The 12,582-nt window shown below is 44.8% G+C and overlaps 1 protein-coding gene across 2 annotated transcripts in view; it reads right to left on the bottom strand.

The window, feature by feature from the left end:
• Positions 1–1,737, bottom strand: part of SWAP70 (switching B cell complex subunit SWAP70) — a 76,710-nt gene extending 74,973 nt beyond the window's left edge. Inside the window, exon 1 of one of the 2 annotated variants that reach the window (XM_070383911.1) lies at positions 1,558–1,737. In XM_070383911.1, the coding sequence (XP_070240012.1) occupies positions 1,558–1,656 (99 nt within the window). In that variant the 5' untranslated portion in view covers positions 1,657–1,737. The remainder of the gene's footprint in view (positions 1–1,557) is intronic. The other variant, XM_005896418.3, reaches the window with a different exon arrangement.
• Between the last annotated feature and the right edge of the window lie 10,845 nt (positions 1,738–12,582).

Below are 12,582 nucleotides of genomic sequence, written 5' to 3'. Positions count from 1 at the left end.
AAACCAACTACATGCCATCTAAAGAAACTCACTTTGAACATGGTGGTATAGGTAAATTAAAAGCAAAAACAGTGAAGAGTAAAATAATTACCAAAAACTGGAAATAACACAAATATGCTTCAAGAGTGAATGGATTAACCATGGTATATCCATACAGTGGAATACTGCTTAGAAACAAAAAGAATTATTGATACAACATCAGTGAATCTCAAAGGCATATATGCTAAATAAAAGAAGCCAATGTCAAAAGGTTACATACTCTATGACTCCATTTTTATGACATTGTGGAAAAGACAAAACTACAGTAATTAACAGATCATTGATTGCCAGCAGTTAAGGAAGAGGGAGCAGGATGAAGGAAATTTTGGGAATGATGTAACTGACAGAAACCCAATTTTGGTAGTAGTTATACAAATCTATGTATGTTAAAACTCAGAACCATCCACCAAAAAAGTTAATTTTACTGTTAATTTTAAAAATTTATTCAAATAAAGATTAAGTGGATGATCTCCATGAATTGTTCCAGACTATGATTTTGTGTATAAGAAAAAAGAGTAGGGTGAAAGGAAAACAGGCAGAATGCTGAGTCCTACTGGCATAAAAGCCACTAGTCATAAGAACCTCTTGATGACGGCACAAAATATACAAAGCAAACTCAATCTTCAGAAATTCACTCCCAGAGTAGGCTAAGAAAACAAGACATTCATATCCAAAATGTGTATATTTCAAAACGCCTATGAATGGTTCTTCTTGTCTGTTTCCATATTTTAAACTTTCAAGCTGCCAATTTCTCCTAGCCAACTGCCACTTGCCCTGCTTGGGATTACTCAATTTACAAGCATTCCTTTATTCATACCTTACTCTCACTTAATGATGGGGTCTTTGGCAGTCACAATAAAGACCTTTGCAGGGTGCCGATAGAGCTCCTCACCCGGAAACTACGTTCCTGCGGGACAGAGCACACCCTGGACTCGATCCAGACTTGAGGACGCCAGGTCGTCGTCACTAATCGGAAAGCGTCCCCCATTGCCACAGCGCCCCAAAAGCGGAGGCCGCCGAGGGCCGGGCCCTGGGGCACTTCTCCCTCTCTTCTCGGAACTGCCCGGTTGCCTGCGGTGCAGCCGGCCGTTTTGAGCACTGCCCCGGTGCGGAGCGTGCGCCTTGCAGGGCTCTGCCCAGGCACCTTGGGCAAGACCCTTCCTCTCCCAGAGTAAGGAGGAAACTTTGGGTTAGTTTCCTAGGGAGCTTCCCACCGCCCTCTCGGAGTCTGAAACTTTCCCGGCCTCCTGCGCCAACAGGGAGCCGAGCTCGCCGCTCAGGGTCCCCACCCCAGGGGTCCCTTGCTCAAGGTAAGCCCTGGGGAAACTAACGCAATACAAGAGGGAGTCCAAAAAATGTAAATGCCGGTCTCTGCCCCCTCCACCCCAAGCAGGCTGCTCGGCCACATTCTGGCCTGCCACTCCCTGTGGTCACCGTCCGCCTGCCCGCTTCCACCCGGGGATAGTAGAGCGCGCGCCAGGGAGGGGCGAATAGGGGTCCGGGAGAGGGTGTGCCCACCTTGAGTTGGGATTTGGAGACCTTGCCGCTGTGGTCCAGGTCGAGCGCGGTGAACGCATGCCAGATCCCCTTGAGCAGCTCATCCTTCAAGCTCCCCATGCCTGCGGCGCTGCTCCTCCGGCTGCCGCGACTGCCCCGCCAGCCACTCTGTGCGTCCGAAGCCCCTCTGCCGCTGCCTCCCCCGCCTGCTGAGCGGTCACATGACCTCTCCAGGCCCGGCCCCCACCAGGCCCCGCCCACTCGGCGCCCGCGGGGGAACTGCGCTCCGCCGAGGGAGCACGGAGTCGCGTGGTCTGCCTATCCCTGCGGGTAGGGACGCCCGGCCAGGAAGACAGGCGACACCACGCACTCCCCTAGTGCTTCCAAAACTAGCTCGGGCCACTTTTCGGTACTTGCACGCCTTCCAAACAAAAGTCCCTATCCCGAAGAAAAATATGAGGGTAGAGGAGAGCAGCCTCCTCGGCTTCAGTACGCGTCCAGCAGCGAAAAAGGGAGCCCTGGTCCTGACCCTATAAGGGGGTCACAGTCTGAGGAGGCCAGACAAGATTCCAAAAATTCCCGGGCAGGGGCTCAAATTCTGGCACAGTTCCTAGTGGGACAGGATATGGAGCCGGGGGTGGGGGTGGGGGGGCGGGAAGCAGGGAAGGGCCTCGAGGGAAATTGGTGCGTTGATTTTGCAAACCGTTTCTTGATGTCTACTGTGTAGTGGACTCGGGGGTCTCAGAGACGAGGTTTAAGGTGGGTTTAGAAGTCAGAGAGTCAGGCAACATTCTAACTCTCAGCTGTTTAGGGTCAGTTCACAACTTACAGAGGGTTTGACATGCTGTTTACTGATATTTCTGTGCTTGTGTAATATGAGATCTGGAAGGATCCCAGCAAATCACTCCACCCATCTTACTAATCAGAATGGGTGGACCATTTAAAAGAACCTATCCATGCCCAGAAGAATGTCCTCCTCATTGTAGATGTTCATTTCATATCTGTTAACAGTGATCACTTGAGCTCTTTGAGTTTCAAATTTTCCACATATTAAATGAGCATGGTTGCTCCAAATTTTCTGGAAGGGCTCTGCTAGTGCTAACATCCTAAGGCAGTAACTTCTGCTGGCTGACTCCAGTCTGATTAAGTCACCAGGCACAGTGCCTTACATCTCCGATCCAAGACCAAATCTGGACAAAAAGGAGAGAAAAACAATTACTAAGAATTTTCAAAGGGAAATGGTTCTCAGATGGTTTTGTTTTCCTCTTTTATGTTCCTAAATGCATGTACATGCACTTTGTTAAAAGGAAAAGGGTATCATAAGCAAGGGGGATTTGGAGAGAGCAGAAAAGGAAAGAGCTACTTCAGTGAGCTTGAGGCCAAAGGGAACTTGGTGGGGCAGAGGAAGGGATAACCCAGTTGAAGGGAAGGGGCAGAAGCAGAGGTTACTGTCAGTCTCTCACTGGAGGGCACTTAAGCCCTTGCTTCTCCATTTGTCAGGACTTTGCTTTCTCTGCTAGAATCCAGTCTCCATCAGTGATCTTCCCTACTCCAGGTCAAGTCTTCCAGTCAACAAAAACACATGATTTAACCTCTAATTTCTTCACACAACTCAGCTTTTCCTGGGTAGTGACAAAAAAGAAACCCTCCTAATTCTCAAGGTTCAGATTAACCACTAGATGACACTCCTCTTTCTCTCTGTATCTGGAAGCACCAGAAAGATGTTTCAAAGCTTTTGCTGGGGTGCGAGGTGTCACATGACCAGCACATTCTGAACTTTCAAATTTCGACTTCTTCCACAATCCGCAGTCTCATAATCTGAACAAATTTTAAAGAAAAATAATGTCATAGGAACTGTGCTTTGGAACCTAGCAAATTATATTATCTACTGCTGCATCACCAGTTAACCCAAAATTAGGCAGCTTAAAGCAATAATCATCTCATATTTTCATCAATTTCTAGAATTTAGAAGCCATTTAGTCCTATAGTTCTGACTTGAGGATTTTTGAGAGGTTTCAGTCAGAATATGGGACTGTAGTCATCTGAAGGGGAGGCCGGTGCTGTAGAAATTACTTGCATCTTGTTTCACCCACATGGACGTGTTCACAAAAGGCCTCAGTTCCTCCCTATATGGGTTTGCCTACAGCTACTTGGATGTCCTCACAACATGTCAGCTGGCTTTTCCCAGAGCAGGTGATCCAAGAAAAAGGTGGAAGCTGTAATGTCTTTTTTTTTTTTAACTTTACAATATTGTATTGGTTTTGCTGTATATCAACATGAATCTGCCACAGGTATACACGCGTTCCCCATCCTGAACCCTCCTCCCTCCTCCCTCCCTATACCATCCCTCTGGGTTGTCCCAGTGCACCAGCCCCAAGCATCCAGTATCGTGCATCAAACCTGGACTGGCAACTCGTTTCATACATGATATTATACATGTTTCAATGTCTTTTATGATCCTGCCTCAAAAGTCACGTATCATCACTGTAATATTCTACTGATTACTCAGGTCAGACCTGTTTAAGGTGGGAGGGGAACTCCAAAAGAGCCTGAATATCAGAAGGCAGGGCTTCCCAGGTGGCTCAGTGGTAAAGAATCCATCTGCCATTGCAGGAGATGTGGGTACAATCCCTGAGTCTGGAAGATCCTCTAGAGAAGGAAATGGCAACCCACTCCAGTATTCTTGCCTGAGAAATCCCATGGACAGAGGACTGTGGTGGGCTACAGTCCATGGGGGTGGCAAAAGAGTTGGACATGGCTTAGTAACTAAACAACAATCAAAAGCCAAGAATCACTGGGGCCCATGTTGGAAGTTGGTGACCACACAGATGTAGGGTAGAATCCAAACTCCACCATTTGCTCACCTGTGAGCAAATATGAAGCTTCATTTCTTCATGTAAAATGGGAAGGCTAATCTTTATCTTGCAAAGCTGCTATAAGGCTTAAATGAGACATCAGTATATATGAGACACAGTACCCTGGTACCTGACAACTGTTGATATTTGGCTCTTGTGGTGGTTTTCTGCTCTGTCAATTTAACTGAACTCAAATTCAGTCCCCAAACTTCCCTTCCCATTCTGGTTCCAGGATAGGACTGGTCACAAGAGAAATCTGTGTAGGATTTGAAAGGAGCAAGTGAAGCAGCAGTGATTATGCTCCATGGCTGATGCCAAGTACCAGCTGCTGATTGTAAACTTTTTACTGACCTGCTGGCACACTGTTGGTGCAGAGCAGCAACTGGTCCCCAGCTCCTCCACCTCCCACCACATCTCCAATTTCAGGTTCTCCTAGCCTCTGCGGTCACCCAATGTAAAGAGCCAATTCATTGGAAAAGACCCTGATGCTGGGAAAGACTGAGGGCATGAGGAGAAAGGGGCAACAGAGGATGAGATGGTTGGACAGCATCGTCAACTCAATGGAGATGAGTTTGAGCAGACTCTGGGAGATAGCGAAGGACAGGGAAGTCTGGCATTCTACAGTCCATGAGGTCGAAAAGAGTCGGACACGACTGAGCAACTGAACAACAACAAGCCTCTGGGGCAAGGCATACATGTAGTTCTGTGGTAAAGGCATTAACTTCTCGGGGAAGGCCGCCTGCATCAGCAATGTGAGAGATAGCTGTGGGTTCTATTCTGACCTCACCGGTTCCGGTTTGTCCTTATGAATTCTAGTTTGCCCTCACTCTCTCTGAGTTCAATCCAAGTTGTCTTCCTGTTAGCTGTGATGACTATCAGTTTCAGGCCCATTTCTGGTTGCAGAGGCTACAGCCTTCCATAGACTTCTTCACCAGCTTTCTTTTGTGATCCCTGGTTAGTTTCCTCTGGTCTTCACAGAGGATCCTCTGATAAGCATGGAGTCTTAACCACTGGACCACCAAGAAACTCCCCCTCATAACTTTTTGAAAGGACCAACCCCGCTGTTAGCTTGATCTTGTGTTTCCAGAACCATGTGGTAATAAATTTCTGTTATTTAAGCCACCAGTTTGTAGTACTTTACCATGGCACCACTAGCAAATAGTGTTGGACAAAAGGTTATAGCTAGCAAAAAGTTTGGCAACGCTGTTACCTGACACAATGTAAAACATAGAAAGAGTATCTAGTGAAAAACAGTAAGGATATTTAATGATCTTATGGATCTGGCTAAGGAGATTTTCAGTCATAATACTGAAACTGCCAACTGGATTCTTCTATTTGTCTAAGATAAAGTACATGAAGGGAGCTGAACTAAATATGGAATTATTCAATTTGGAAGCTGCATTCAGAGGGACTGTAACAAAGCAAGATATGCTGGGTTCAAAGATAAAACTGTTTCTAATTCCCAGTTTCTCCTGGTAAAAGACCTTCAAAGCAGGACATAGCCTAAGAGCAAAGATTAAATCCAGCACACTTGAAGAAAAGGAGAGGTAAAAATCATCTCAGGATTTTTTTCAGCTCAAGGATCCAACGCAAGGTTGAAAGGTATGCTTCACAGATACTCCCAGTTAGACCAAAAAAAAAAGCTTTCAGACTTTAAAGAGCATTATCTCAGAGCATCTTGACTCTAAGATCAAGGAAGCTGCTGCTAAGTCACTTCAGTCATGTCCGACTCTGTGAGACCCCATAGACGGCAGCCCACCAGGCTCCCCCGTCCCTGGGATTCTCCAGGCAAGAACACTGGAGTGGGTTGCCATTTCCTTCTCCAATGCATAAAACTGAAAAGTGAAAGTGAAGTCGCTCAGTCGTGTCCGACTCTTAGCAACCCTATGGACCGCAGCTTTCCAGGCTCCTCCGTCCATGGGATTTTCCAGGCAAGAGTACTGGAATGGGAAGATCAAGGAACAGAGGGGATTATATTTAAGAGACTTCAATGCATTTAATAGAAAACCCACAATGTTGTTAAGAAAATGATATTGGTAGAAGCACCATCAACTTGGACAGAAAAAACATAGATAGTTCAGAATGAAAAGTGGCCTGGGGGAGGGACAGCAACACTATACGAACAGGAAGATGACAGAGAGAGCAACCCATTTGCAAACATAGGCTATTTCTTATGCAAAAGGAATAATGACTGACTACAGAGCCAAGAATCCAGAGGGAAAAGCCAAGAATTACAGAGAAACACTTCTAAGCAGGACCAGGCCTTAGTCAAGGAATTAAAACATATGCTTGGATGGATTTCAGAACTGCTATGAACCAGTGACTGCTACCTGCCTTTCATCCCTCTCCCCTCCACTTTTTTGAATGGAAGTAGGTGTTATAGTCACACAGAGTCGGACACAACTGAAGAGACTTAGCAGCAGCAGTTGTTATAGTTATTCTGTCCCTATATTACCATTGCATATTGGCCAGTGTACAAAAAAGAGCTAACATAGCAGGCCTGACTGCTTAACCTTAGAAAGTCTGCATATAAAATTGACCTTTGGGAGAAAAAAGGTTGGCCTTTGGCAGGCAACTGGGAACCTAGATTTCTAGAAGGCTCCCACCATTACTTGATTAGAGTGGCTCTCTATGCCTACTAAACTGTTTGGACAAACAATATGGTTCATGTTGAATACTCGTCTTCTATCTGGGTGTCTATGATTCAGGTACAGGTCAGGCAGAGTCTACCTACTTGATTAACCCTCAATAAAAAACCCTGGGCATTGGGTCTCTAATGAATTTCCTTTGTTGGTGACATTTCACATGTCTCTTCACAATGCATTTCTAGGGAAATTAAGCACATCTTGTGTGACTCCATTGGGAGAGGCCTCTGGAAGTTGCCCCTAATTTTCTCTGGGCATTGCCCCATCTGCCTTTCCCTTTTGTTGATTTTGCTCTGAATTCTTTTGTTGTAATAAACCTTAGCCCTGAGTATGACTATATGCTGAGTCCCGTAAGTCCTCTTAATGAATTACTGAAATTCACTGGGGGTGGTCTTGGGGATGCCCAACATAGGAAGTAATGGATCAGGTAACTTGTCTGTTTCATTCACAATTCTTCAAATGAAGAGGAGTTGCAATTACCAGGATTTTTATGAGATCCTAGACTTCAAGCCAATTCCATCAAAGGCACGTGAATTGTGGTAACTGGGATGAGGTGAGGGTTGTAGTGGATGGTCTCCAAGACGGCTGCTAGTAACTCTGTCCCTCCCTATAGAGACATACTGCTCCTCATATCAAGAGGTGAAGTCTGGGACTTCCTGGGTGGTCCAGTGGTTAAGACTCCATACTGCCAATGCAGGGAACTCACGTTCAGTCCCTGGCCAGGGAACTAGATCCCACATGCCACAACTAAGAGTTCGAATACTGCAACTAAACATCCCACATGCCACAGTGAAGATCCCATGTACCCAACCAACACCCCATGTAGCCAAATAAACACTAAAAAGAAAAGAGGTGCAGAAAAAAAGTCTAATTCCTCTCTGCTTGGATATGGGCTGGACTTAGTGACTTGTTTGAAATATGTGTGCTCAGTCACTCAGTCATGTCTGACTCTTTACAACCCTGTGAACTGTACCCCACCAGGCTCCTCTGTCCATGGAATTTTCTCAGGCAAGAATACTGGAGTGGGTTACCATTTTCTTCTCCAGGGGATCTTCCTGACCCAGGGATTGAACCCATGTCTCTTGCATCTCCTGCATTGGCAGGTGGATTCTTTACTACTGAGCCACCTGGGAAGACCCTTTGACTTCCAGAATGTGTTAAAAGTGGCAGCCTGGGATTTCTATGGTCATATCATTAAAAACCTACACTTTTCACCCAATTTCTTGGACTTTTACTCTTGAATATGCTCTCTTGGGACTTACTGTTATGCCATGAGAAGCTAAAGTCACGTGGAAAGACCACATGGAGAGAGGGAACGATGCTGGCCAAACCCCAAGTGTTGCAACAATCCAAGACCAGATATCAGACATGTCAATGAAGGAGCCATCTTGGACATTCTAGTCTCAGCAAATACAACATGGAAAAGAACCAAAACCCCAGACTTATGACCCCAGGTAAGCTGTTCCTGCCATCTCCAGCCATTTGAGACAATGTAGCTTGAGGCCCCAGACATTGGAAAACAAAAGTGAACGATCCCTCCTGTGCCCTGCCCAAACTTCTGACCCACAAATCATTAGCATAATAAAATGGTTGGTATTTCATCCCACCATGAAATACCATGGTGGTTTGGGTGGTTTGCTGGGTAGCATTAGATAACTGAACAGCAGGGGCAAGGTGATGTTCCCAAGATGCTTCCTTCCGCTGCCCACTGAATAAGATTCTGGCTTGGCCTACTCAGGACGCTTCCCCTCCCCCTGCCTTTCAAGGAGAGTCCCACTTTCCCAGACCAGCTCCTGAGCTCTTTCTTATAATGGCAAATTAGGAAGAAAGGAAGAGGGAAAAGAGACCACAATGCAGAATTTGGGAAAAGGGGTAATGGTTGAGAAGAAAAGAAAAGCAGTTTTATGTAAAGGCAGTGGGTGGGAGAAGGGGTGATTCTAAGAGATCTCAGGAAAGACTACATAGCCCCATTTGAAAGGTACAGATAAAGGACGTGAAAACTTTCAAAATTAGCTTTGGCTGGGTGGACTGTGTTCTTTCATTCAGGAATACCACAGTTATGGTTAACACTTACCTTTCTAAGTGTTACAAATAGATGGCATTCCCTCTCTTTGAACTGTGTCCCAGGACATCCTGTCTTTTTCTGCTAACTGCGACAAAGGAGAAACACAGGATGGTATGAGAGTGTAGAGAACACACTGCTCTGTTGGAAACAGGGAAAGTGTCAAATGAAGAGTGACAATCAGTTTGAGTCCTGAAGGATAAGTTGCAGTGAGCTAGGCAAAAAACGGGAGAAGAAATTTCCAGACAGAATGAACAGTGTAGATGGAGCATAGTTCAGTAATGAAACCCAAGTGAAAACCAGTGTTGCCTGAGTGTGCAGAACAGGGAGACAGTGCTGAGCTGAAAGGAGAAATTAGAGAGGCAACATTGGTAAAATAATAAGCCAAGAGAAACAGCCCTGCCTATGAGCTCTGTCAAGCGCTTATCTTGGCCGAGACCTGTGTTGAAGAAAAAATCAATCGACAGTCAATCTAAGAAAGAAATGGAAGTGACTTCCCTGGCATTCCAGTGGTTAAGACTCAGTTCTTCCCAACATATATGTCCATTGACAGATGAATGTGTAAAGAAGTTGTGGTACATATATACAGTGGAATAGTACTCAGCCATAAAAAGGAACAAATTTGACTCAGTTCTAATGAGGTAGATGAACCTAGAGCCTGTTAAACAGAGTGAAGTCAGAAAGAGAAAAACAAATATCATATGTTAATGCATACATATGGAATCTAGAAAAATGGTACTGATATACCTATTTGCAGGGCAGGAATAAAGACGCAGACATAGAGAACAGATTTGTGGACACAGCAGGGGAAGGAAGGGTAGGACGAATTGAGAGAGTAGCACTGAAACATATACATTTCCATATGCAAAACAGAGAGCTAACAGGAATTTGCTGTATAACACAGGGAGCTCAATCAGATTCTCGGTGACAGCCTAGAGGGGTGGCATGGGGTAGGATATGGGAGGGAGGTTCAAGAGGGAGGGGACACATGTGTACTTATGGCTGATCCACCTTGTTGTATAGCAGAAACCAACACACCATTGTAAAGCAATTATTCTCCAATTTAAAAATATTTTTAAATGGTATCATCTCTCAAAAAATAAATAAATAAAAATAAAAAGACTCCATGCTTTCATGAGTGCCTCATGCAGGAGGCACAGGTTTGATCCTGGTCAGGGAATGGCACAGCCCAAAAATGAAAGAAAGAGATGGAAGATTTTATTCAAGCCTACCTGAAGATTATAATGCGGGAAGCAGTCTTTCAGAAAGCTCTGAGGACTGTTCTGCCTGTTAGAGGTCAAAGCACAGCTATATAAGTTTTTGAAACAAAGGGTTTTATATCAGAAGATATACTGACAGTGGCCACAATCAGATCTGCATATACAAAGTGAGTCATTATGACCCCTTATAAGATGAAGATGGAAAACATTCTCCTAAGGAGCTCTGGGTAATGCAAATGCAAGGAGAAGGAAAAGGCCCAAACAGATGGAGAGAACTTTTATGTTTAAATTTTCCTTACCTTGCCATAAAATATGAATTTTATTTCATCACCTGAAATGCCCCGTAATCAGTGGGCACAACCTAGAAGCAAAAAGCAGAAATGCTGAGCAACTGTGCCTGACGTTGGCAGATATGGGAGTGATGTCCAGCCCTCAGCCACAAGGCCGCTGATAGCATCTTTGTGACTGCTGTCACCCCACAGCTTCCTGAGAGGAAGCTTCTGGTTCCATGAGAAGTTTCATAAACCAATGCCAGGATTTACATTCTCAGAACCAGGACAAATTACAGTCTCTTTAGCTGGTAAAATCAGCTCTCGGGGGTTATTGTGAGGATCAAATAAAATTAACAGCCGTGAAAGTGTGGCATAGTCACTAAAGCCTGTCCAAATGGGACCGACAATGGTGATAAACAGGAAGGAGAATAATGGAGTTCTGATGCCAGCAAGAACAAAATCCTCTGAGGCCTTAGGGTTGGGTGACTTGCTCAAGGTGCAGAAGCAGCAAAATCTGATCTTTTAACTATAAGAACTAAAAGCCTTCTCTGACATCACTAGCTGAAGCGTAGGGTGAATCCCGTGTTCCACAGAAAATCCTTATTTAATCATCTTTCACTGAGACCAAGACCAGATCTACTGCCCCATGGAATAGATCCATGTATGAAAATTCCATGTCAGCCTGACCCATTAAGAATAGGGATGAGGGTAGGGTTGAGAGAAGCTTCACAGACATGGAGATTGGGTCTTTTTTTTTTTTTTTTTTAATTGACCTACAGTTGATTTACAGTATTGTGCCAATCTCTGCTGCTGCTGCTGCTGCTAAGTCACTTCAGTCGTGTCCGACTCTGTGCGACCCCATAGATGGCAGCCCACCAGTCTCCCCCGTCCCCGGGATTCTCCAGGCAAGAACACCAGAGTGGGTTGCCATTTCCTTCTCCAATGCATGAAAGTGAAAAGTGAAAGTGAAGTCGCTCAGTTGTGTCCGACTCTCAGCAACCCCATGGACTGCAGCCTACCAGGCTCCTCTGTCCATGGGATTTTCCAGGCAAGAGTACTGGAGTGGGGTGCCATCGCCTTCTCCGGTGCCAGTCTCTGCTATACAGCAAAGTGACTCAGTTATATACAATTCTTCTTTTACAGTGTTTTCCATTATGGTTTATCACAGGATATTGAACATAGTTCCCTGTGCTATACAGTGGAACCTTATTGTTTATCCATTCTAAATGTAGTAGCTTGCATCTGCCAACCCTGAACTCCCTGTACACCCCTCTTCTTACCTGTATCCCCTCTCCCCTTTGGGAAGCACAGGGCTGTTCTCTATACGTCTCTGTTTTGTAGATAGGTTAATTTGTGCCATACATTTAGATTCCATATATAAGTGATATCATATGGTATTTGTCTTTCTGACTTACCCCACTTAGTATGATACTCACATCATACTATGTTGCTGTAAATGGCATTATTTCATTCTTTTTTAGGGCTGGGTAGTATTCTATTGTGTATATGTACCACATCTTCATCCAGTCATCTGTCAGTGGACATGTAGGTTGTCTCCATGTTTTGGCTCCTGTGAATAGTGCTGCTATGAACATAGGGGTGCACTCTTTAAATTATAGTTTTGTCTGGGTATATTCCCAGGAGTGGGATCACCAGATCATAGGGAACTCTATTTTTAGTTTTCTGAGGAACTTCCATATGTCTTCCATGGTGGTTGCCCCAACGTACATTCCCACCAACAGAGCAGGAGGGTTCCTTTTTCTCCACACCCTCTCCAGCATTTGTTATTTACTTTTTTTTTTTTTTAATGATGGCCATTCTGACTGGTGTGAAGTGGTACCTCATTATAGTTCTGATTTTCTTTTCTCTAATAATTAGTGATGTTGAGCAGCTTTTCATGTGTCTACTGGCCATCTGTATGTCGTCTTTGGAGAAATGTCTATTAAGGTCTTCTGTCCATTTTTCCATGGGTTGTTTGGTTTTCTGTTGTTG

Source organism: Bos mutus, chromosome 15, assembly GCF_027580195.1.
Source record: "Bos mutus isolate GX-2022 chromosome 15, NWIPB_WYAK_1.1, whole genome shotgun sequence".
In the NCBI taxonomy this organism is placed as follows: Eukaryota; Metazoa; Chordata; class Mammalia; order Artiodactyla; family Bovidae; genus Bos; species Bos mutus.
This window is presented reverse-complemented; position numbering and strand designations above follow the sequence as displayed.